Here is a 26,945-nt window from a genome sequence, read left to right on the forward strand (position 1 = left end):
TAATGCCACCTGGGAAGCTCATTTTATAGTATAAATTATAGTAACTAAAAATAAATATCTGCTAGAGCAGATATGTAGATGCTGCTGCTGCTGCTAAGTCACTTCAGTCATGGCCTACTCTGTGTGATCCCATAGATGACAGCCCACCAGGCTCCCCCATCCCTCGGATTCTCCAGGCAAGAGCATAAGAGGGGGTTGTCATTTCCTTTTCCAATGCATGAAAGTGAAAAGTGAAAGTGAAGTCGCTCAGTTGCGTCCGACTCTTAGCGACCCCATGGACTGTAGCCTACCAGGCTCCTCCATCTATGGGATTTTCCAAGCAAGAGTACTGGAGTGGGGTGCCCTTGCCTTCTCCAATATGCTGACGATAGACTTTACATTGATATTCTTGGTAGAGAGTGAAAGGAACATGTAGATCCTGCTGAAGTGAAAGGAATGCACAGAAATATTGGGATTTGTCAGATGAAATACCAAAATTCAATGCATCAAAATAGGCTATGGATACTGAAAGCTTAAAAACACAGTGTTTGAGTCTTCCTTTATCTAGCTTTTATTTACTTAACATTCTCAATGCTTCCTACCTAGCTATCCTTTCTCCCCTATTTAGAATATGTAGCTAAATTATCTTTACAAAGAGAAATAACATATGATAAAATTGTAGGCCAACATTCATCAACAAATACTTGTTGGATGAATAGATAAAGGTATGAATGAAAGACTGCATTGTCTTACTTCCGTTTACCTTTATTGCCCTCATGTTTAGAAGGATACCCGTAATAGTGCGGTATCAAACCAAAGGAAATGAACCAATATCGATTATTCTTCACCCACCTCCCAGGATCTATGCTCAATGCTCTGCTAGTACATATATCATTTACTTTGATCTTTCTAATAGCGCTGTGAAGTAGTTACTATTATGTACATCTTACAGACAGGAAAGCTAGGTTCAAAGTTAAGAAATGTACCTAACGTCAAACATCTAAAAAGTGCAAAGCTGGTACTCAAAAACAGGTCTGAATGGTCCAAATACATGCTTTCCATTACAATTTTTAAAAATATTTTTATGAAACTGATAAGAGTGGTATAGATTATTTTCAAAACAAATTTAATAGTGTGTTGTTCCTTTCTTTAAATTATTATTTCCTTATCATCAAATTATTTAACCCAGAAGAGACAATATGATGTAACAGGGGAAAAATTGGTATTTGAAGCTTAAAATATCCTGTTTGGATTTGAATTCCACTATTTACTTGCTTTCTGTCTTTAAGTAAGTTGCTTCACTCTTCTAAGCCCCAGGGTTTTCTTTTGGTTTTAATTTGTTTTTGTGTTTTGTTTTTTAATACATGAAAAAGGGAAAAATACTGTCCATCAGATAGAGGATTAAAAGAAGCCTAGCTCAAAGTTTTGCATAAAAATGCAATAAATGTTAGTTCCAGAACGAAAAATGCAATCAATGTTAGTTCCAAAAAGAAAAATGTAATAAATGTTAGTTCCCTTGAGGACATTTTTAGTATTTTATTAAGAATTTTATAACTTAAAAAAGTCTCTCCCTCTTAAGTAGTTTGAGTTATTACTTAAGCAGTTTTACTATTACCAATTAGTAATTCATAAATTTCTTAGTAAAAAAAAAACAATTCTTTTTTTTAATATTTTAGTGGTGATCATACTTTAATTAAAATTTCATACATATATTTTCCTCTCACAGTTGTATAATGAACATTTTCCATTATCATTAAATATTGCTGCAGTTTTAATGGCTCTAAAATATTCCCACATTCAGATAGACATATCACAGTACGTTTTAACTATTTCTCCATTGTTTGAATGTTTCCGATTACAAGTTGGTTTTTGTTTTGTTTTTAGAATTAGAAGCATGATACTGCCACAAATCTTTGAACACAAATCATTGCACACAGCTCTGGTTATTTCTTTAGGATAAATTCCTGGAACTGAATTACTAAATTAAATAGTATTTGAAAGTAGGAACTTCTGACAGTAAAAGAAATTCTTTGTCAATAGAACCTTCTGTAAATTCATATGATTATGATATCACCGTATTTTCCTCTTCTTTTTTGTAACCCCATTTTAGGGATAATTTTCTGTTAAAGAACAATCTTTTAATGAAAAAAGAATTCTCTGAGGATATTGTATTTATATTCACAACCATCATTTAAATGTTTTATTTTTCATTTCATTTTCCCTAAATTTTCTTTTCATTGTGCTATTTTCTTTCTCTTTTTTTTCCCCTCTGAGACTTGATAGAGTGTAGTACATGAAAGAGAAAGTACCCCTTGGCTAGGCAGTGGGCTTGGGCTTATGTTTCTGAAGATACTGGTATTTATATTTACAGCCATCAGTTAAATAGCAAATGTTCTTTTCTTTTTGCTTTTTTGCCTTTTCCCTGAGAGGTGACAGAGTGTAGTACATGAATTGGCGAGGCAGTGAACTTGTGTTCCCGGGGGAGAGTCAGCCAGTGTGGAGGAATGGGAACCAGAAGGAATAATGGTCCAGGGCAGCCACCTTCTCACACGTGGACTCTGCCCAACTGCAAGGAAATGGCAGCCCACCTGGAAAGCTATACAGAGGCTGCCCTCACCCACAAGGCACCTTGGAGTTTCCGTTGACTGTGTCAAGTATCAACACTCAGTTAATTAGTCACCATTTGCAGGATCTAAGGCTGTCAGCCAGGGATCTGCCTGTCCTCATGGAGAGATGTCTGCACAGAGGACAGAAGTTCTGGGGTCTGCCCTGGCAGCTGGCCGGCTCTGGGATGATTGTCAGGGGGACTGGAGAGATTCTGCCACGAAGAACAGCAGGCAGTGATTTCACTGCTGGTTTTTATCTCTCCCTCTCTCCACTGAACGCTGCTGGCGGGGAGCAAAGGCCTGAAAGGAAAGGCTGGGTGAGAATAACAAGGGGAGATGGGGAAGCACTTTAATAATTTCCTTAGCTGAATTCAGATGAACCTCTTCTAAAGAACTGCTGTGACCGGCCAGGCCCAGCTGCCAGGCTGGTTTTAACTGAAACACAAGAGCTTTGGGGAATCCTGGGATCAGAAACACAGATCCAGTCCTACTCTGTCTCTGCCTGCCTCTTTTCATTGTGGATTCTTTGATTGATTCATTCCTTTACTCACAGTGGATTCAAGGACAGAGTTTACCAGTAAATGTCCAAACCACCATATTCTCCATATGTGTGTGTTAGTTGTTCAGTCATATCCGACTCTTTGCAACCCCATGGACTGTAGCTCACCAGGCTCTTTTGTCCATGGGATTCTCCAGGCAAGAAAACTGGAGTGGTAGCCATTCCTTTCTCCAGGGGATCTTCCCCACCCAGGGATCGAACCCAGGTCTCCTGCCTTGCTGGCAGGTTCTTTACCATCTGAGCCACCAGGGAAGCATATTCTCCGTATTAGAGTCTAAAAGCAATGTTTGCGTGTTGCTAGGTTGTCATCAAAGCTATCACTTCAAAGATCTGTGAATCCATACAATAAAAAAATGTAGCAGTAACCTACATCCTCCTCTAAAGGTTCCTATGGCATTCTTTTTTTTTTTTTTTTTTTCCTATTGGCAAGAGTAGTTTTCCTGCAAATCTAGCCAGAGATCCAGAAGAATCCTTTGAAGTCATACAGCCTAACCTCTCAGTAGATGTTTGGGTCCCTATGTCCATGTCTAGCCAGCTACCCACTGAATGAAGGATCCTCCCTCTCTTGCAAAGCAGGCTGTTTCCAGTTTGAACAGTTCTCGTCTCCTCATTCATCCTTCAGCTAAGCCACAATTTGAATTTCCGGTCTTTCCATTTTTGTTTTGGAGCTGCACAGAACAAAATGACTTCTACTTCTATATTAATCGTGTTCTTGTATTATGTCTTTTCTGACTCTTCCCTTTGCAAGAATATTCTCAGCAAATGTGTTTGTCTGTTCATTCATTCATCAAATATGTGAGGAACCATGTGCCACCCAAGGCGCCAGGAGACAAAGGTGAATATTATACAGTTCCCACCTTCTATAAGGTCAGTTTGAAGGAAAGATAGACTGGTAAATATACAATTTCAAAATAACACAGTGCATAGCATAGCTAAGCAGAGAAATCTACAGAAACTCAAATGACATCTGAACCATCAGGGAGAGTGGGAAATTTCTTGTAGAGAGCTCAGTACAAGCAACGGCCAAGAGATAAATTATCAAGTAGACTGTGCAGGAAACAGCGAGCAATTCAGTGTTCCTGAGGGCTAAAATATAAAGGAAGTAGAGCGAGTAGTTTTCTTGAATGACAAAGTCTTGAGTGCCCTCTCCCAAGATTTTTATATTTTCAGGAGCAAGCTTTAGAGCATCTTCTAGTCTGTTCTTGACTCTTTCCTTACCCCATTAATGAAGAATTGGTATTGTTGAGGTGCCAACTCTAATAAGACCAATATATTCTAGTTGATGTTTTGGAGCTGGACCAAAATTACACTGAAGAAACTTATCTTCCCATCCTTACCTTCTGAAGCCCAAGATCTTATAGAAACTGCCTCATTGGCGGCTATTGATGTGACAGTGTAGTTGAGGGTACTGATCACCAAGTGCCAAACTGTGGGTCTTTTCTGCTCTGCCTTGAATTCCATGAAAGCAGAAATCACTTGGTCTTAATCCCTATAGCCTTAGCTTCAAAATAGTCTCATAGGAGATATTCATACAATACGATACAGTCATCTGGTGTCAGTAGGTACTTAAAACCAAAAATGGACTCACATACACTGTTTTGAAGAACTTCATGTTCGAGACTCATCCAATTATCCTTCTTGCTTTCATCATTGTTGCCTTCTTGTCTGTTTCTTGGACCTGTCATGCACTCTGTCACTTCAGGGATTTTACGTATGTTCTTCCCTCTGCTTGGGACGTTCTGTCCTCCTCTCCAACTCCCACCCTTACCTCCTCAAAAGAAACTAACCGCGCTTCACCTTCAGGAAAAGTCCTTATGTTTGGATCTGTTAGTTGCTCCAGCACTCTGCACTTGTCTTTCATATGCCTCATAGACTCATATGCCTCATATGCCTCATTAAAAAAAAAGATTCATGGCTATAGCTCCAAGGCTTAGCCCAGTGCCAAACACATAGCTGATGTTTAATAAATATTTAATACATACATTGAGGCAGAGGAACCAGAGATCAAATTGTCAACATCCATTGGATCATAGAAAAAGCAAGGGAATTCCAGAAAAGCATCTGCTTCATTGACTACTTGAAAGTCTTTGTGTAGATCACAGCAAACTGTGGAGAATTCTTAAAGAGAAGGGAATACCAGACCACCTTACCTGTCTCCTGATAAACCTGTATGCAGGTCAAGAAGCAACAGTTAGAACCAGATGTGGAACAATGAAATGGTTCAAAATTAGGAAAGGAGTAAGACAAGGCTGTGTATTGTCACCATGCTTATTTAACTTATATGCAGAGTTCAGTTCAGTTGCTCAATTGTGTCTGACTCTGCGACCCCATGGACTGCAGCATGAAAGGCTTCCCTGTCCATCACCAACTCCTGAAGCTTGCTCAGACAAACTTATGTCAATGAAGTTGGTGATGCCATCCAACCATCTCATCCTCTGTCGTCCCCTTCTCCTCCTGCCTTTAATCTTTCCCAGCATCAGGGTCTTTTCCAATGAGTCAGCTCTTCACATTAGGTGGCCAAAGTATTGAAGTTTCAGCTTCAGCATCAGTCCTACCAATGAATATTCAGGACTGATCTCCTTTAGGATGGACTGATTAGATCTCCTTTCAGTCCAAGGGCCTCTCAAGAGTCTTTAACACCACAGTTCAAAAGCATCAATTCTTCGGTGCTCAGCTTTCATTATAGTCCAACCCTTACATCCATAGATGACTACTAGAAAAACCATAGCTTTGACTAGACTGACCTTTGTTGACAAAGTAATGTCTCTGCTTTTTAATATGCCATCTAGGTTGGTCATAGCTTTTCTTCCAAGGAACAAGCGTCTTTTATTTTTTTATTTTTTTTTCCTTTTTATTTATTTATTTATTTTTTCAGTGGGTTTTGTCATACATTGACATGAATCAGCCATAGATTTACACGTATTCCCCATCCCGATCCCCCCTCCCACCTCCCTCTCCACCCGATTCCTCTGGGTCTTCCCAGTGCACCAGGCCCGAGCACTTGTCTCATGCATCCCACCTGGGCTGGCGACCTGTTTCACCATAGATAATATACATGCTGTTCTTTCACAACATCCCACCCTCACCTTCTCCCACAGAGTTCAAAAGTCTGTTCTGTACTTCTGTGTCTCTTTTTCTGTTTTGCATAAAGGGTTGTCGTTCTGTTTTGCATATAGGGTTATCGTTACCATCTTTCTAAATTCCATATATATGTGTTAGTATGCTGTAATATTCTTTATCTTCCTGGCTTACTTCACTCTGTATAATGGGCTCCAGTTTCATCCATCTCATTAGGACTGATTCAAATGAATTCTTTTTAATGGCTGAGTAATATTCCATGGTGTATATGTACCACAGCTTCCTTATCCATTCATCTGCTGATGGGCATCTCGGTTGCTTCCATGTCCTGGCTATTATAAACAGTGCTGCGATGAACATTGGGGTGCACGTGTCTCTTTCACATCTGGTTTCCTCAGTGTGTATGCCCAGAAGTGGGATTGCTGGGTCATATGGCAGTTCTATTTCCAGTTTTTTAAGAAATCTCCACACTGTTTTCCATAGCGGCTGTACTAGCTTGCATTCCCACCAACAGTGTAAGAGGGTTCCCTTTTTTCCACACCCTCTCCAGCATTTATTGCTTGTAGACTTTTGGATAGCAGCCATCCTGACTGGCGTGTAATGGTACCTCATTGTGGTTTTGATTTGCATTTCTCTAATAATGAGTGATGTTGAGCACCTTTTCATGTGTTTGTTAGCCATCTGTATGTCTTCTTTGGAGAAATGTCTGTTTAGTTCTTTTGCCCATTTTTTGATTGGGTCATTTATTTTTCTGGAATTGAGCTTCAGGAGTTGCTTGTATATTTTTGAGATTAATCCTTTGTCTGTTTCTTCATTTGCTATTATTTTCTCCCAATCTGAGGGCTGTCTTTTCACCTTAGTCATAGTTTCCTTTGTTGTGCAAAACTTTTAAGTTTCATTAGGTCCCATTTGTTTAGTTTTGCTTTTATTTCCAATTTATTCTGGGAGTGGGTCATAGAGGATTTGCTGTGGTTAAGTGGAGAGTGTTTTTGCCTATGTTCTCCTCCTAGGAGTTTTATAGTTTCTGGTCTTACATTTAGATCTTTAATCCATTTTGAGTTTAATTTTTGTGTATTGGTGTTAGAAAGTGTTCTAGTTTCATTCTTTTACAAAGTGGTTGACCAGCTTTCCCAGCACCATCTGTTAAAGAAGTTGTCTTTTTTCCATTGTATATCCTTGCTCCTTTGTCAAAGATAGAGGTGTCCATAAAGTTCGTGGGATTTATCTCTGGGCTTTCTAATTCTGTTCCATTGATCTATATTTCTGTCTTTGTGCCAGTACCAACACCTGTCTTGATGACTGTGGCTTTTGTAAGTAGGTCTGAGTCAGGGCAGGTTGATTTCCTCCAGTTCATTCTTCTTTCTCAGATTACTTTGGCTATTCAAGGTTTTTTGTATTTCCAACAAATTGTGAAACATTCTTTGGTCTAGGTTCTGTGAAAATACCGTTGGTAGCTTGATAGGGATTGCATTGAATCTATAGATTGCTTTGGGTAGAATAGCCATTTTGACAATATTGATTCTTCCAATCCATGAACACGGTATGTTTCTCCATCTGTTTGTGTCCTCTTTGATTTCTTTCATCAGTGTTTTATAGTTTTCTATGTATAGGTCTTTTGTTTCTTTAGGTAGATATTCTCCTAAGTATTTTATTCTTTTTGTTGCAATGGTGAATGGTATTGTTTCCTTAATTTCTCTTTCTGTTTTCTCATTGTTAGTGTATAGGAATGCAAGGGATTTCTGTGTGTTAATTTTATATCCTGCAACTTTACTATATTCATTGATTAGCTCTAGTAATTTTCTGGTAGAGTCTTTAGGGTTTTCTATGTAGAGGATCATGTCATCTGCAAACAGCGAGAGTTTCACTTCTTCTTTTCCTATCTGGATTCCTTTTACTTCTTTTTCTGCTCTGATTGCTGTGGCCAAAACTTCCAACACTATGTTGAATAGTAGTGGTGAGAGTGGGCATCCTTGTCTTGTTCCTGATTTCAGGGGAAATACTTTCAATTTTTCACCATTGAGGGTGATGCTTGCTGTGGGTTTGTCATATATAGCTTTTATTATGTTGAGGTATGAGGAACAATCGTCTTTTAATTTAATGGCTACAGTCACCATCTGCAGTGATTTTGGAGCCAAAGAAAATAAAGTCTGGCACTATTTCCATTGTTTCCCCATCTGTTTGCCATGAAGTGATGGGACCAGATGCCATGATCTTAGTTTTCTGAATGTTGACTTTTAAGCCAACTTTTTCACTCTTCTCTTTCACTTTCATCAAGAGGCTCTTCAGCTCTTCTTCACTTCTTCCATAAGGGTGGTGTCATCTGTGTATCTTTCGTTATTGATATTTCTCCCAGAGTATATCATTCAAAATGTTAGGCTGGATGACTCATAAGCTGGAATCAGGATTTCCAGGAGAAATATCAACAACCTCAGATATACCAATGACACCACTCTAATGGCAGAAAGTGAAAAGGGACTAAAGAGCTTCTTGATGAAGGTGAGAGAGGAGAGTGAAAAAGCTGGCTTAAAGCTCAACATTCAAAAAACTAAGTTTATGGCATCTGGCCTCATCTCTTCATGGCAAATAGATGGGGGACAAGTGGAAACAGTGGCAGATTTTATTTTCTTGGGCTCCAAAACCACTGCTGATGATGACCACAGCCATGAAATTGAAAAATGCTTGCTCATTACAAGGAAAGCTATGACAAACCTAGATAGCATATTAAAAAGCAGAGATATCACTTTGCCAACAAAGGTCCATATGGCCAAAGCTATGTTTTTTCCAGTAGTCATGTATAGATGTGAGAGTTGGACCATAAAGAAGATTGAGCCCTGAAGAATTGTTTCTTTCAAATTGTGGTACTGGAGAAGGCTCTTGAGAGTTCCTTGGACAGCAAGGAGATCAAACCAGTCAATCCTAAAGGAGATCAAGCCTAAATATTCATTGGAAGGACTGATGCTGAAGCTGAAGTTCCAATACTTTGGACACTTGGTGTGAAGAACAGACTCATTGGTAAAGACCCTGGTCTTCTCTGGTGGCTCAGATGTTGAAGTATCTGCCTGCAATGTAGGAGACCTGGTTTCAATCCCTGGGTCAGGAGGATCCCCTGGAGAAGGGAATGGCCACCTACTCCAGTATTCTTGCCTGGAGAATTCCATGGACAGAGGAGGCTGGTGTTGGTGGGGTCACAAAGAGTTGGACACGACTGAGCAATTAACACTTTCACTTCTGATACTGAGAAGATTGAGGGCAGGAGGAGATCAGGGTGATGGAGGATGAGATGATTAGATAGCATCACTGGTTCAATGGACCTGAAGTTGAGCAAACTCTGGGAAATAGTGAAGAACGGGAAAGCCTGGCATGTTGCAATCCATGGGGTCACAAATAGTCATAACTTAGAGACTGAACAACAATGACAAATTATGTGGCTGCTTTTAAATAGTCAGATAATATCCCAGGAACATTGGAGTTTTTCAAAGAAAACAACAGAATTAGAAGTCAGAAGTACAGAGACATGAGATTTTAGTGGCCATGGTTAAATTATTAACTTCAACCTTTTAGTATGTAATTGTGAGAACAACCCTCTGAAAATTCAGAGTTTTATTAGTTCAGTCAATAAAAATTGCTAAGATTTACCCTGACATTTGCAGTGGTAGTATACCTGTCAAGTTATACTTGATCTTATCTTAACACTGAACTTCTCTAATTGAGTGGCCTAATTAATTTTTCTGGATTAACAACTAATTTCTTATTCATCATCTCTTTTTACCCATGAGCAGAACTTAATCAAACGATCATAACTTTAGTAAGCTGTATTTGTTGTAAGAGTATATAGAGAAGTTAAATATCCAGTGACAAGGGACTGGTTAAATGACCTTAGTGAAATATTATTTAATCACTTAAATGGATAATTATAAAGACTTTCTAATTGTATAAAAATGACTGAAAATATAAAGTGAATAGGAAAAAAATGGAACATAATATGGAAACAAAAATGTAGCCATGGAGATGGAGATTAAAAGAGAATATGAAAATAAGAGATAAGTGCAATGGTTTGTGAATTTGGGGGAGACTTTTAATTATGTATTGCATGTAAATTTTATATGGTTATATGTACATTGGTTGTCAGTTACTGTAGTCTACAGGAGTAAGTATGAAAGCTATATTAGAACATAAGCTGTTCAAATTTACATGCTGCAACAATAATGTATTCCTTGTCTGTATCTATAGCAAATTAAGACCAACTTATTACTGAAAACTGTCTCACGTTTGCTATGACTCTAGAAGGGGCTGTTGCCTTCTGAAGTCAAAGTTCCTGTTAACAAATAGGAAAATACACTTATTTGATGGATAAACAATATTAGAGCAACAATACCAGAAATAGCAGAATGGAAACACACCCAAATTTCACTACTCCGTCAGATCAAATGTTTTTCACATAACCTGCTTCCGTCTGTTCTTTTTTGTATGTGTGTATAATTTTTATAATGGACCATAATAATCTTTTGCATTTTCTCATATTGCACAGTGTCAACTTTTATTTCATCATGACCATTTGAGTTTGTAATAAAGGCTGTGTTTCTTAGAAGCAAAAATGTAAGGCCCTTTGAATAAGCAGAAACATGAAGCACTTGAATTCTTGCAATACAGGGACAAACCTGAGTACTTTCCCTGACCTTCCTTTTTCTGCTGATGGTGCAGTTTATGGCTTTGCATACAAGGCTGTTATCACCTGATTTCCATTTGAGTAGTAAGATGATAAGGCAGAGTACAAGGGGAACTAGGTTTAGATGACAGCCACATCATTTAATGTCTACTTATTGTTTCTACAGGGAAATTCTGGCCTGGGATTCAGTATTGCTGGAGGGACAGATAATCCCCACATTGGAGATGACCCTGGCATATTTATTACGAAGATTATACCAGGAGGTGCTGCAGCAGAGGATGGCAGACTCAGGTAATGATCTGAAATGTTAGAATTATTTGGAAAGTAAATCTGCCACATCAGTGAGACATATCTGTGCCTTTGGAGAATAACAATTCTCCAAAAGTTCTGTACTTGAAAGAAAAAACTGTCAAAGCAAGCTTTCTGCAATGACTTTCCAGATCTCTTGGTGAATTTCAACTAGTATTTAATTAGTGTTTGTTGACGGCTACCGCATTCAGCATTGGGCTGAATTCAGCAGTGGGAGGAAGGAATACGGATGTCATCTTTTGTTCCATGGGGTCTTCAGTCTGGTAGGAAAGAAAAATAGTATGAGCTGATGAGCAAATAATAAAATGTGTAGAAAATGATATACTGTAAGTAGTATTAACAAAGAAATGTCATATTATGCACCTTGTATGTATTCACGGATTTGGGATTTTCTGTAGGAGTTGGGATGGAAAGAGTCTAAAAAGGTATTCCATAAGAAGATTCCAGGCTGAGTCTTAAAAAAATAAGATTTTACTAACCTCACAAACCTGAATGAGAACACGGAGGTAGAAGGAGCATGGGGTCCCAGCAAAGAAGGAAACCAGTTTGTCTTAGATGGAGAACACCAGGTGACGTTGGAAGTAGAGCCAGATCCTGCTCAGGATGCAATAGTGATAGCTTGAGCCAGGGCCCGTCTCTTTAAAGAACTAAAGATTGGAACTTCCCTGGAAGTCCTGTGGTTAAGACTCTGTGCTTCCAGTGCAGGGGGCTCAGGTTCAATTCCTGGTTGGGAAACTAAGATCCTACATGCCAAGTGGTCCAAAAATTAAAAAAATAAAATAAAATCTAAAGATTATTTGTCAAAATGAGAGTCACCCACATGGAGCTCTTAGTCAATAATATAAAATTTTATTAGAAGTCAAAACACCAGCTAAAAGAATTATAGACTGAACAATTAGGAGAGACTTCCCCTGAAGAAATGCCCCAGTATTATTTTAGCATGTGCATGTTGAGTCATATCCAACCCTTTGCGACCACATGGATGAGGACCACTAGGCTCCTCTGTCCATGCGGTTTTTCAGGCAAGAATACTGGAGTAGGTTGCCATTTCCTACTGCAGGGGATCTTCCCAACCCAGGGATTGTACCCTCATCTCCTGTTTTGCAGGCGGATTCGATTCTTTACTGTTTAGTCATTGGGGAAGCTACTAGATTGTAAATCTCCTTAGGTCAAGCAGTTATATATAGATGTGAGTTCATAAATACTTTCTGAATGAATGAGTGAATTTTTGCATGAATGAATGAGTAAAATGAGAAGAGAGAGGAGGGTAAATCAATGAGTAGGGAGAGAGGGTAGTGCAGACCAACAGTTAGGAATATTTTTAGCTTGCATATGTTAAGTTGCTTCAGTCATGTCTGACTCTTTGCAACCCTATGAACCATAGCCCGCCAGGCTCCTCTGTCCATGGGATTCTCCAGGCAAGAACACTGGAGTGGGTTGCCATGCCCTCCTCCAGGGGATCTTCCTGACCCAGGGATCAAACCCTGGTTTCTTATGTCTGCTGCATTGGCAGGCAAATTCTTTACCACAGGCAGCCCCTGGGAAGCCCTTGTGTTACATGGAACCACACTGAAAGCTGTGACCTAAGGGGCAGATATGTAAGCTTCACAGCCCTTCCTCACTGTGCTTTTTTATGAAGCATGAAGAGGCCGGCTTGCTGTTTTTTATAAAGCATCCAGGGACACTTTTTCAGTCTCCAGCTGTTCTGACGCAGTGATTATTTTTGACAGCCGCATCTTTGCAGCTTGTCAAGGAACCTCACACCTTTTTTCAGGTACATCTGCATCTCCTATCAGCAAGAAAGGAAATGAGTGGCACTCCCACAGGATTCACATGCTTTTTGGCAATAGACCTTTCAGGCTGAATTGACAAAACTGATTTCTGGGTGAGGGGACGACATCCATGCTGCAGAATGAGAGATTCGAAATAGATGTGTTAATTCTAAGAGTCGTGGTGGGGATAGTATTTGCTAATATTAGACCCTGGAGAAGCTCCATTTTTTTTTGTTTTGTTTATTTTTTTTTAATTTTATTTGTATTGATTTTTTTTAGCACCAAGAAACATTTGGTAATGGGGTACAGCCACTTAACAATGTTCTGATAGCTTTAGGTGAGCAGCAAAGAGACTTAGTCATACATATACATGTATCCATTCTCCCCCAAACCCCTCTCCCATCCAGGCTGGCACATAACATTGAGCAGAGTTCCATGTGCTCTACAATGGGTCTTTAAATACATCGGTGTGTATATGACCTTCCCAAAGTCCCTAACTGCATCTTCCCCCCAGCAGCCATGAGTTCATTTTCTAAATCTGTGAGTCTTTTTCCGTTTTGTAATTAAGTTCATTTGTACCATTTCTTTTTAGATTCCACATATAAGGGATGCCATATGATATTAGGAGAAGCTCCATTTTAAAAGTTGAGTAATAAAGTTGTTAGAGGAAACTTCAGAAAAGTGGACCATCATCATTGTTTCATACCATTCTTTACCTAGAAGTAGGGAAGGTTTCACCTCCGCCAAATCTCCGCCCTAAGCATTGGATAAAATGGACTTTATGTTATGTGATTATCCTACAAATAAGCATGAAAAATGGCATCTCTGAGAGTACCACCACTCTGCTCATGCCCGCAGAGATAAAAGGAAGCTCTGCTGTGTTGAAAGCATTACTCAGTAGTTGTAAAGAACATAATCATAATGGCCGCTAACATTTATGGAGCTTCTATCGTGTGTGGAGCGTTGTGCTCATGTAGGTAGGCTAGGTAGATAGGTTGGTAGGTGGGTGGATGGATGGATGGATACACAGACTGAAGGATAGATGGATAGATAATGTAAATAGAGATATAGATACACACAATCTTTTATGTACTTAAAACAGCCATATGAGGTAGTTATAGTTATTATGGCCATCATAATATGGACTTAGGAAATTAAGAATTAAGTTTTTTAAGATCACTCATCTATCTTTGAATACATTCCAAAATCTGTATGTCGCTTATATACTCTCTAAACTCTTGTTCATTAGTAGAATCCCCTACCTCATGGGACCTTAGACTAAAAATTCCCAAATATAAAGTTTTACACATGCTAATGGGAAATTCTGAACACTGCAAAGTTTGCTATTTTTCTACTGAGCCACAGTTGTTTTTATTATGAACTCTACCCACTGGTCTTTGTCCTGGCTTCCTGGAATCAGGGAGTGGGAATAGTATTTGCTAATATTTGACCCTGGAGAAGCTCCATTTTTTTTGTTTCATTTATTTTTTTAATTTTATTTATTTTTTAACACCAAAAAAACATTTTGTATTGGGGTACAGACGATTAACAATGTTGTGATAGTTTCAGTGAACAGCCAAGAGACTTAGCCATAATACACATGTGTCCACTCTCCCCCAAACCCCTCTCCCCGTCCAGTTCGGCACATGACATTGAGCAGTGGGCTGTGACTGTGTGTGTGAATATTACCCAGTGAGGTTGTGCAGTGAATGACCTGAAAAACTCTCAACAGTGATCCTCACAGCATTTCTCCAGTCTACATCACAGCCTTGTTCCTGCGTGAGGACAGCTCTGGAGTGGGCCTCCAGGTCTTCATGACAGAGCCTTGCTGCTACCACTGAGACTGTTGCCCACCTTACTCCTTTCTGCCATGAACTTGGATGGTCTGGGGGCATCTGAGAGCTCAAGAATAACAGTTGAAAGTCTGGCCTCATGACATGAAGGATAGATTTCAGAATTCACCTTTTTATCTGGTTCAAAGCCTACATTTTATGGATGGGGAAACGAAGGCTCAAACAAGTGATTTATCCTGAAGCATCAATCATTCAGGGGTCAGTTTTAACTAGACTCCAGCTGTCGTGAATCAAGAAAATAACATTCTAAGGTAGTGTTTAGTGTCCTTAACACCCAAGCCCATCTAAGAAGTCTTTTCTCATTGTGTCAGGAACAGTCTTTGAAGCTGGACCAGCAATGTGTGAAGAGTACTTTCTATCTCACTATTAGTCTTTTTGCACAAGGTAGCAACACATAGAAATGCACTCTGGAAAGATGTAGGTTCTGATACCTGTATATTAACATATTTGGTTTTGGAAAAATTAAACTCTTTTAGGTGCTGTTTTCTCATCTATAAAGTGATTACAGTAATACCTATTCTGAGGATTCAGTAAGATAATCTAAGTCCCTAGCTATACCAAGTAAATTTTAGCAATGTTTTGCCCTTTTCTTTACCAGCCCTCTCTTCTCAGTAGTCTTTCCTCTGTTATTTTTCCATTCCTTCTTCTTTTCCCTCTCCTCTCATCCTTTCCACCTTTCTTTTGGTTCCTTTTCATCCTCTATGGCCTTCCCTAAACTTCCTGTTGCTATCTTTTCACATCCCTTTTTCTCTTGATGATAACATTGAATTAAAACCCATTTAGCTATGGTACTTAAAGAGTTTCTGTGTTTCTCTTCTCAAGTTTCTAATGCAATCAACTGAATCCGATATGTTTCCCTTACTGAAAAACTAAGCTCACAAACTAAACATAGTTCTGTTTTGTTTTTCAACCTGACAAATTGTTTGGTCTATCCTATGAGTTAGAGACTCATAAAAGTTTTCTGATGTATACTTCTTATTATAAATTTTATTTTGACAATTAAATAATACTTAAACTGAAAGAGAAACTGAAGCCTGTTAAAGTGAGGTAATGGGTCTGCTCCAAGGAGAGTAGTAATCTGGACTCTACACTAGTGGATAATAATTAGGTCAATAATCATAATAGCAAGGACAACACAATACCTCAATGTGCCAAAAACTTTTCTGGCACATTAGCTTACTTAAAGGGCATAACTTGATGAGAGTAATAGTATTACACCCACTTTGTAGGTAAGAAAATCAAGGAACTGAGATAAGCAGTTGAGTACCTTAAGAAGATTGTATTGCTAGTACCTGTTGGAGGCATAATTTGAACCTAGGTGGCCTGGGTCTAATGTCTATGTATTTATGTTCCAAGTTATCCTGCAGGGTGGGAGAAATGCTATTTCAAAGATGCATAGGCTAAGCAGCATTCTCAAAATGCCACTCCTCAGGATTCCACACCCTAATCCATAGAACCAATGACCATGATGAGCTCTCACTCCTGTGGTTACATTGTATGGCATCGTTGCCATAGGATAGGGAGAGCATGCAGGTTAGCCTGATCTAATCACAGGAGCCTTAACAGTGGAGAGCTTTCTCTGGCTGGTAGCAGAATGGGAAGTCGAAGAGATTCAGAATCAGCGAAGTACTCAACATTGTTCCTGGTTTGAAGATGGAGGAGGCCATCTGAAAAAGATGAGGATGGCCCCTAGGAGCAGAGAGAGGCCCCAGCTGATAGCCAGCAAGGAAGCAAGGGACCTCTATCCCACAACTGCAAGCAACTGAGTCTTACCACAACCACATGAGTTGGAAGAAGACCCTGAACTTCAGATGAGAATGTAGCTCGGTTGACTCCAGGATTTCAGCCTTGGAGGAACCTGAGCAGAGATTCCAGCCACACTAGGTCAGACTCCTGACTTATACAGACAGTGAACTAATAAATAGGTCATGTTTCAAGTTGCTAAACCTGTGGTAACTTTATAAGGAGGAATGAAGCACTAACATCTACATTATTCTGGAAATTCTGAGTTCATTATGAAAAGCCTACCTGTGTGTCTTCAGTCACACCCAATATAAAATGAGCCTGAAGTTTAAGATGCAGATGAGGTGAGAGGTGACTTTCTCCCTAGTTAGATCAGACTCCAAACTGAACTCAAGTCTCAGTGTGTGCCTCAGAGGAGAGATGCTGGAGAAAGAACATGCTATTTGGTGTAGAGGATCTGGGTTTCAAGTTCTGCTTTCTAACCAAGTGACCTTGGACCTCTCTTTAAGCTCTCTGTGCTCCAGGTCCCTCACTGGTAAATTGGAGGTAGGAGCATATGTATCAGGAAGCTGCAGTAAAGATTAAATACAATAGAGAGTGTGAAGAAGTTGTGTAAATTTCAAAGGCTCCCAACACCACCCAACCCAGAGAAGCAGTCATTTAACAGAAAACTGAACTTAAGCCATGAGGCTATGACAGCCAGGAAGGGACACTTACGGAGAGCAGAACTCTAAAATGACCTTCAGAGGCCCACATCCCCTGAGTACGGGAGGGTATGTGAATATGGTAGTATGTCACTCCTATGATAACTTTCTTTTTATGACAAAAGAGATTTCATAGATGTAATTAAGGTGCCTAATCAGTTGACTTTGAACTACTTAAAAGGGAGATTATCGCTTGTAAGGAGAAGGAAATGGCAACCCACTCCAGTATTCTTGCCTGGAAAATCCCATGGACAGAGGAGCCTGCCAGGCTAACAAAGAGTCGGACATGACTGAGCGACTTCACTTCTTCACTTCATCCCTTGTAAGCCTGATCTAATCCAAGGAGTACCTTAAAAGTACAGATTTACAACATTGTAAATCAACTATACTTCATTTAAAAAGAAGATGATGATGATGATTATTCAAAAGAGAAGGAAAGTACAGAGATTCTCCTGCTGATCTGGGTGAGGCAAACTTCCATATTGTGAGAGGACCTGTGAGGCATCCATGTGGCAAGAAGCTGAAGGCACCCTTTACGAATGGTCCCCAGATAACAGCTAGCAAGATGGGAGATGTCAGTCACACAGCTGAGTTCTGCTAATAACCACTTGAGCTTGGAAGAGAACCCCAAACTTTTGAAAGAATGCAGTTAGCCGACACCTTGATTGTAGCCTTGTGGGGCCCAGAATAGAAGAGTCCACTAAACTGTGTTCAGATTTCTAATCCACTAAAACTCTGAGATAATAAATGCATAGTGCTTTAAACTGAAGATGTTGTGATAACTTTTTATGAAGTAATAAAATGTTAGCATGAACTCTATGGCATTCTAGACCCTGATATTGTGCTGTAGACGGGCTTGTCTCTGCCAGCACTACCACACACAGATCTTCAGAAATACTGATCAAGCTTCCTGGCTAGACTCAGGCCCTTCACACGCCTGGAAGCAAAATGAAAGCATTCAGAAACAAAGGAGTGGATTGAGGTCAGAAATAAGGAAGAAATGGTCCCTCAAGGAGAGGGACAGCAGAGACAGAGGTTAGCTGAAATACCTTGTTACAGCTGATGGCTGGAGATTTGAACCTGGGGTGGGAGAGAGGGAGAGAGTCAGAAGCTCTAAGGAAAATGTGAGATGAGGGCTAAGTTAAAAGGCCAGCAAGACAGCATGTGATGAAAAAAAAAAAAAAAAAAGACAGCATGTGATGGTTTAAAGGAACTTCTTTGGATAGTGATCTTTTTCCTGTGCAGTCTCTTTTTGAATATAATGCATTGTGTACGTATTTTTCGGAGAAGGCAATGGCACCCCACTCCAGTACTCTTGCCTGGAAAATCCCATGGACAGAGGAGCCTGGTAGGCTGCAGTCCATGGGGTCGGGAAGAGTCGGACATGACTGAGCGACTTCACTTTCACTTTTCACTTTTATGCGTTGGAGAAGGAAATGGAAACCCACTCCAGTGTTTTTGCCTGGAGAATCCCAGGGATGGGGTCACACAAAGTCGGACATGACTGAAGTGACTTAGCAGCAGCAGCAGTACATATTTTTATGGACGTGATAATTGTCCTTGTGGAATAGGTATAAAATGCAGAAGAGTAGACAAAAGCTACACAAGACACAACATCTTCATTTTTACACTAAATAATATCAACATCTTTGTTGATGCAAAAGTATTAATATTTTTGTACACTTATTTCTGGTATTTTTGCTATTCTATTTATCTTGTTTAGATCACACTATATATAATATTGAGCATTTGTTTAACTTTGCATGACTTTATTTCATAAACTTTTCCCTACATCATTTTAAGAAAAACCTTTACACATATTTTAATTTCCGTTTAATAATATGTTTACTATATACATTGTTAGGAGTTTTAGGTTATTTTCAGTTTCTTAGCATTTTAAATAACTGGTTATCTTTTGGAAGACATTACTGATTCTGTTTTCCATAAATTCTTTAGGATATATTTCTAGAAGTAGAATTTCTATGCACGTCTCAAAGAATTTTGATACATATTGCTAAATTTCCTTCCAGAAAGATTCTAGTTCCACCAACAGTCTCAGAGAGGGCCTATTTTACAAATGTCATAAGCGTTTCATGTGCCTGAATGTATATGATTTGGGGCTATTGGCCAAGGCAAACAGTGGTACCTTTCCTTGTTTTGCTTTGAATTTATTTGATTAACAGAAAAATTGAACTTTAAAAAAATGTAGCAGTCGTTTATATTTTTTCTTCTAGAAGTAATTATTAAAAATTAATAACATTGCTTCTCTTTAATGTAAGATCATTAGGTTTTCTTCCAGAACAAAATAGATATATTTCCATGCTTTGGAGGATGATTTTTGTTTCCACTTTTGTATCTGAATCATAAAAATGCCCTCTGTGTGGCTTCAGGTCCCAGGATTGCAGAGGGCCAATATTGATCTGACATCCTGGAGAAGAGCTATCACATGACAGTCTCTACTTGAGGATGCAGCAATGATATTCTACACAGCAGTGCATTTATGAAAGCCATTCGCAGTGCAAAAGCAGCATGCAGTAGCAGGCAGAAGAGATGGTTACTTGTCCATTTCCTGACAAGTGACATGATTTAATCTCTTAGCCCCCAGCATAATCATTTCTAATCCCAGACAAGACGGAGAAAAAAACTTTTTTTTCCTTAAGTGCATTGCTTCATTTGTTCCATCTGTGTCTGTTTACAGGTAGGGTTGGCTTTGTCTCCATAAAAGCAAACACAACCCCTGTGTTCTAACCTACATTATCCTTTGGTTGACATTTGGCAATTCATCGTTTTGCTTTTTCATTAATTTATACTCATTAACCCACTAGTAATTTTCAAATAATAGCATGAGGAAAAGAGAGGCAAAGGGGAAGAAAACGGAGAGATGAAAGAAAAGGAAAAAGAAGAAACATTAGTGATCATGAAAGATAAAGACATCACATAACTTGGAAATGGAGAGCACAAACCTAAATTTAAAATTTTTTTTGTGCCAATGTGAAGCACTAAGCAGAGCGAAGGGAGTAATTTTCAGGCATCACAGTCTGAAACTTACTCCCAAGACTCAGTTTCAGACTGTTTAAGGAAATAATAGATTACCAGTAAGTGAAACAGCATAAGAGATTGCAAAATCCACAGAGAACCTCTTCACATTGAACTTGCATTAGTTTGGATGATGGCAAACAAAACCCTTGAGTTACCAAGTCCAACATGTCAACTTCCATCAAAGGTGTAATTCTCACACCAAATAATTGTGAGAATGCCTAATGCTAAATTTTCCATGCAAAGAGACTCTCTGTTTTCAAAGCCACCTGGACTTCTCTTTCATTATTGTTTTGAGGCAAAAGCAGCACATAAGCCCAACTGTTGCCCTTAGTGAGAAGATCTTCATGAGAAGGGTGATTTCATTATCCAGGGCAAATTACAATTGGATCTGATTAGACTCATTCTTATCCTTCCATCTCTGCCCACAGAAGGAAAAGGAGTAAGAGAGCATAGTCCTCCGTCCTTTGATTTCCTCTGTCAATATTTGTGTGTGTAGGCTTAGTCACTCAGTCATGTCCGGCTCTCTGCAATCTCATAGACTGTAGGCCCCCCAGGCTCCTCTATCCATAGGGATTCTCCAGATGAGAATCTGGGAGTGGGTTGCCATGCCCTCCTCCAGGGGATCTTCCCAACCCAATAATCAAACCCAGATCTCCCATATTGCAGGTGGATTCTTTACCATCTGAGCACTAGAGAAGCCCTCTATCAATATTAGCAGCCCTAAATATGTTGATAACATGCTTAGACAAGAAAAAATCAATTGGCAAGTAGTTCTGTAGAGCCTGGTAATGACAAGTCCGCAACAGTTTAGAGCTGTTGATGTTGTTCAGTCATTAAGTCGTGTCTGACTATGTGACCCCAAGGACTGCAGCATGCCAGGCCCTCCTGTCCTTCACTATCTCCTGGAGTTTGTTCAGTTTCATGTCCATTGAGTTGGTAATGCCATTTAACAATCTCATCTGTCGCCCTCATTTTCTTTTGCTTTCAATCTTTCCCATGGCTGCAGTCACAATCAGCAGTGATTTTGGAGCCCAAGAAAATAAATCTGTCAATGCTTCCACTGTTTCCCCTTCTATTTGTCATGCAGTGATGGGACTAGGGGCTTCCCTGATAGCTCAGTTGGTAAAGAATCCACCTGCAATGCAGGAGACCCCTGTTCAATTCCTCGGTCAGATGGGACTAGATGCCATGATCTTAGTTTTTTGAATGTTGGGTTTCAAGCCAGCTTTTTCACTCTCCTCTTTTACCCTCTTCAAGAATTTCTTTAGTTCCTCTTCACTTTCTGCCATTAGAGTGGTATCATCTGCATATCTAAGGTTGTTGATATATTTCTCCCAGCGATCTTGGTTCTGGCTTGTGATTCATCCAGCCCAGCGTTTCACATGATGGTGACTGCAGCCATGAAATTAAAAGACACTTGCTCCTTGGAAGAAAAGCTATGACCAACCTAGACAGCATATTAAAAAGCAGTGGCATTATTTTGCCAACAAAGGTCCGCCTAGTCAAAGCTATGGCTTTCCCAGTAGTCATGTACGGATGTGAGAGTGGGACTAGAAAGAAAGCTGATCACCAAAGAATTGATGCTTTTGAACTGTGGTGTTGGAGACTTCAAGGAGATCCAACCAGTCCATCCTAAAGGAAATCAGTCCTGAATATTCATTGGAAGGACTGATTTTGAAGCTGAAACTCCAATACTTTGGCCACCTGATGCAAAGAACCGACTCATTGGAAAAGACCCTGATGCTGGAAAAGGTGGGAGGAGAAGGTGACAACAGAGGATGAGATGGTTGGATGGCATCATCAACTCAATGGACATGAGTTTGGGTAAACTCCAGGAGTTGGTGATAGACAGGGAGGCCTGGTGTGCTGTAGTCCATGGGGTCGCAAAGAATCAGACACAACTGAGTGACTGAACTGAACAGAATGGGAAAAAATATTTGCAATAATATAGCTGATAGGGAACTTGTATCCAGAATATATAAAGAACTTCTATAGCTCAACAACAAAATGACAAGTTACCTAGTTAGAAAATTGGCAGAGGATTTGGAGTAATTTTCTACTGCTGCTGTAACACATTATCAAGACCATGATGGCTTAAAATAGCACAAATTTATCATCTTATAGTTCTGGAGGTCAGAAATCCAAAATTAGAATCACTGAAATAAACTCAAGATGTTGACAGGGCAGCTCCAGAGGATCTCTGGAACAATCCATTTCCTTGCCTTTTCCCACCTTCTTTGGGTCACCTGAATTTCTTGGCTCATAACTGTTCCCTCCATCTTCAAAGATCATCAGTCCAACCTCTGTTTCTGTTGTATCTCTTCTCTGACTATGACTCTATTGTGTCTTTCCTGTGATTACTTTTAACTTACCTAGATAATATAGGATAATTTCCCAATCTCAAAATTCTTATTTTAACTGTATCTGTAAGGTGGCGCTGATGGTAAAGAACTTGCCTGCCAGTGCAGGAGATAGAAGAGACTTGGTTTGATCCCTGAGTTGGGAAGAATTCCCTGCAGGAGGGGATGACAACCCACTCCAGTACTCTCGCCTGGAAAATTCCATGAACGGAGGAGCCTGGCGGACCACAGTCCACAGGGTCGCAGAGTCAGACACAACTGGAGCAAGTTAGCATGCAGGCACGTAAAGTCTCTTCTGCCCATGCTGTAATATATTCACAGGTCAGAGATGAGAACTTGTACTTTCTGAAAGACCATTAATCCACCTACCACAGATTTGAATAAGTATTCATTGAAAGAAGATTTAAAATGACCAATAACACATAAAAAGACTTTCAACATAATCCCAATTTCCATCAACAGATGAATGGATAAAATATGCTTTATTCTTATAGTGGAATATTATTCAACCATGAAAACAGATGAAGTTCTAATGCACGCTACATCAATAACCCTGAAACAATATCCTAAATCAAAGAAGCCAGATACAAAAGGCTACATATTGTACAATTTTATTTCTATGAAATGACCAGAATAGGGAAACCCATATAGATAAACAGAGGTTAATGGTTGTCAGGGACTGGTAATGAATATGGATTTCTTTTAGACATGATGAAATTGTTATAAAATTCTCTCAAGCTAAGGATTGCACAGTCTGTGAACATACTAAAAAAGATCACTGACTTGTATACTTTAAAAGGGCAAATTTTAAAGTATGTGAATTATATCTCAACAAGTCTATTATAAAAATATCCAATAATTCTTTGCTTGCATAAAATATTCATACTTATTTATAAATCTGAGAATTTATTTCTAGTTTCAAAAAGCCCTTGACTTCTTTATATTGCTTTCAAGTTGTAGATTTATTTCATCTGAAGTTCCATCATTTAGAAAAGTTCTTGAATCTGTTTGCCAAGTAGAGAATACTTTTGATTTGGACTCCATGCCTATATGGCCTAATGAATCTTTAAAGCAGGCAAATATCAAATGATGTTCCCATTTCCTAGACAAACTAGCGGATATTTGACCTTGTGTCCTAACTGCTAAAGTATCCATAATTACAAAAATGATCTTATATGTAAAGTCTACATTTTCAAAAGCCAAAGACGTATTAGTGAAGTCCATTAAAATTTAGAAGGATTAATTCAGACTGAGTTTTTCAAGTTCAGTTATCCAAATACACTTAAGGAAGAAAATAATATACCCGTTTTTCAAAAGAGAACAATAAGATTATTGAAACATAGATGCGGTGGTTCATATCCCCTAAGGCTGATTCCATGAGGCTGTAAACATTTTGATTTAATTCTAGTCTGCGCTTTGTGTAGAGGGAGCAATTTCTGACATTGTTTGTAGGTCTAGGCCCAAACTTCCAGTTCAGGCTGAAAGCTAACAAGATGCACAGCTCTAGTGATGCTAAGAGAGAGACCTGGGCATCTCTGCTACTAACTAGCTCTGAGACCTTGAGAGGGTTCCACAACCTTCTTAACCTTATCTTTCTCCATAAAATGAGTATGGTAGAGGGTCTTTGGGAATTTTCAGTTTAAAAATCAAATTCTGTTTATTTATTTGACTTTTGTTGACAGTCTGAGACATTCAGAATACTATTACCATGGTCAGGAAATCAACCCTTTGTTTTGATTAAATCTGTAACTGTGAGAAGATACAACCTTCATTACATTTCTGTAGCAAAGAACTGATCATGACTTAAATGCTGAGAAGTCATTTATTATTATTTATTTCTAACAGTCTCCCAGAAGGAATTATTGTTATTCTAATATTCTAAAACTATATTTAATTTGATTTTTGCAAATAACTCCTTGGGATCTTTATCAAAAACAAAATGGTTTCTGGGAAGAAGAATGGTGGTCGTGGTTTAGTTGCTAAGGTGTGTCCGACTCTTGTGACCCCATGGACTGTAGCCTGCCAGGCTCCTCTGTCCATGGGGATTCTCCAGGCAAGAATAGTGGAGTGGGTTGACTCTTCCTTCTCCAGGGAATATTCCCAACCCAGGAATTGAATCTGGGTCTCCTGCATTGCAGGCAGATTCTTTACTGACTGAGTAAGGGAAGCCCCAGAAAGGAAGGAAAGACACTCAAATTTTCTCCTGGTTCTAATTCAATGATAACTTGAGTTATTTCCAGGAATGGCTTTTCTAAATGGTTAATAAATTATGTCATTATTTAGAAATGCCCAATAATGTGGTAAGCTTTGAGCAAGCATCAAATCATTGCAAATTGGCTTAACAGATGCCAAAATCATACATATATATATATATCAGAGCTACTTACTATTTTTTTTCAATTTCTATGCAACAGCTATCAGTTCAGTCAGTTCAGTTCAGTCGTTCAGTCATGTCTGACTCTTTGCGACCCCATGAATCACAGCACACCAGGCCTCCCTGTCCATCACAAACTCCCGGAGTTTACTCAAACTCATGCCCATCGAGTCGGTGATGCCATCCAGCCATCTCATCCTTTGTCGTCCCCTTCTTCTCCTGCCCCCAATTCCTCCCAGCATCAGGGTCTTTTCCAATGAGTCAACTCTTCGCATGAGGTGGCCAAAGTATTGGAGTTTTAGCTTCAGCATCAGTCCTTCCAATGAACACCCAGGACTTACCTCCTTCAGTTGGATCTCCTTGCAGTCCAAGGGACTCTCAAGATTCTTCTCCAATACCACAGTTCAAAAGCATCAATTTTTTGGCGCTCAGCTTTCTTCACAGTCCAACTCTCACATCCATACATGACCACTGGAAAAACCATAGCCTTGACCAGACGGACCTTTGTTGGCAAAGTAATGTCTCGCTTTTTAAGATGCTAGCTAGGTTGGTCATAACTTTCCTTCCGAAGAGAAAGTGTCTTTTAATTTCATGGCTGCAGTCACCATCTGCAGTGATTTTGGAGCCCCAAAAAAATAAAGTCTGACACTGTTTCCACTGTCTCCCCATCTATTTCCCATGAGGTGATGGGACCAGATGCCATGATCTTAGTTTTCTGAATGTTGAGCTTTAAGCCAACTTTTTCACTCTCCTCTTTCACTTTCATCAAGAGGCTTTTTAGTTCCTCTTCACTTTCTGCCGTAAGGGTGGTGTCATCTGCATATCTGAGGTTATTGACATTTCTCCCGGCAATCTTGATTCCAGCTTGTGCTTCTTCCAGCCCAGCATTTCTCATGATGTACTCTGCATATAAGTTAAATAAGCAGGGTGACAATGTACAGCCTTGACGTACTCCTTTGCCTATTTGGAACCAGTCTGTTGTTCCACGTCCAGTTCTAACTGTTGCTTCCTGACATGCATACAGGTTTCTCAAGAGGCAGGTCAGGTGGTCTGGTAGTCCCATCTCCTTCAGAATTTTCCACAGTTGATTGTGATCCACACAGTCAAAGGCTTTGGCATAGTCAGTAAAGCAGAAGTAGATGTTTTTCTGGAACTCTCTTGCTTTTTCGATGATCCAGCGGATATTGTCAATTTGATCTCTGGTTCCTCTGCCTTTTCTAAAACCAGCTTGAACATGTGGAAGTTCACGGTTCACATATTGCTGAAGCCTGGCTTGGAGAATTTTGAGCATTACTTTACTAGCCTGTGAGATGAGTGCAATTGTGCAGTAGTTTGAGCATTCTTTGGCATTGCCTTTCTTAGGGATTGGAATGAAAACGGATCTTTTCCAGTCCTGTGGCAACAGCAAAATGGAGGCTTACACATCACCTCCCATACCCCAGGTGAGGTTTCTCTTCACACTGCCCAGTTTAAACCAGGCAATCTTTGCTTACACGCTGTCCCTCCACTATCCCATATCCCCTTCCCACCCACCTCTGTACATTGTACTTTAGTTTCCTAAATGAAGCTAAGAAAACCAGGTTAAAACTTAGAATTGCTGGACTTCCCTTGTGACACAGTGGATAAAAATCCACTTGCCATTGCAGGGGTGAAAGTGAAAGTTGCTCAGTCATGTCTGGCTCTTTGCGACCTGGTGGACTATACAGTCCGTGGAATTCTCCAGGCCAGAATACTGGAGTGGGTAGCCTTTCCCTTCTCCAGGGGATCTTCCCAACCCAGGGATCGAACCCAGGTCTCCCACATTGCAGGCAGATTCTTTACCAGCTGAGCCACCAGGAAAGCCAGAGAATACAGGAGTGGGTAGCCTATTCCTTCTCCAGGGCATCTTCCTGACATAAGAGTC

At 39.6% G+C, this 26,945-nt stretch overlaps 1 protein-coding gene across 32 annotated transcripts in view; it reads left to right on the forward strand.

The window, feature by feature from the left end:
* DLG2 (discs large MAGUK scaffold protein 2) overlaps positions 1–26,945 on the forward strand; it is a 2,236,304-nt gene that overhangs the window by 1,509,382 nt on the left and 699,977 nt on the right. For all 32 annotated transcript variants that reach the window (XM_043451476.1, XM_043451478.1, XM_043451480.1 and 29 more), the window contains one exon: positions 11,055–11,179. In XM_043451476.1, the coding sequence (XP_043307411.1) occupies positions 11,055–11,179 (125 nt within the window). The remainder of the gene's footprint in view (positions 1–11,054; positions 11,180–26,945) is intronic.

Source organism: Cervus canadensis, chromosome 29 (assembly GCF_019320065.1).
Source record: "Cervus canadensis isolate Bull #8, Minnesota chromosome 29, ASM1932006v1, whole genome shotgun sequence".
In the NCBI taxonomy this organism is placed as follows: domain Eukaryota; kingdom Metazoa; phylum Chordata; class Mammalia; order Artiodactyla; family Cervidae; genus Cervus; species Cervus canadensis.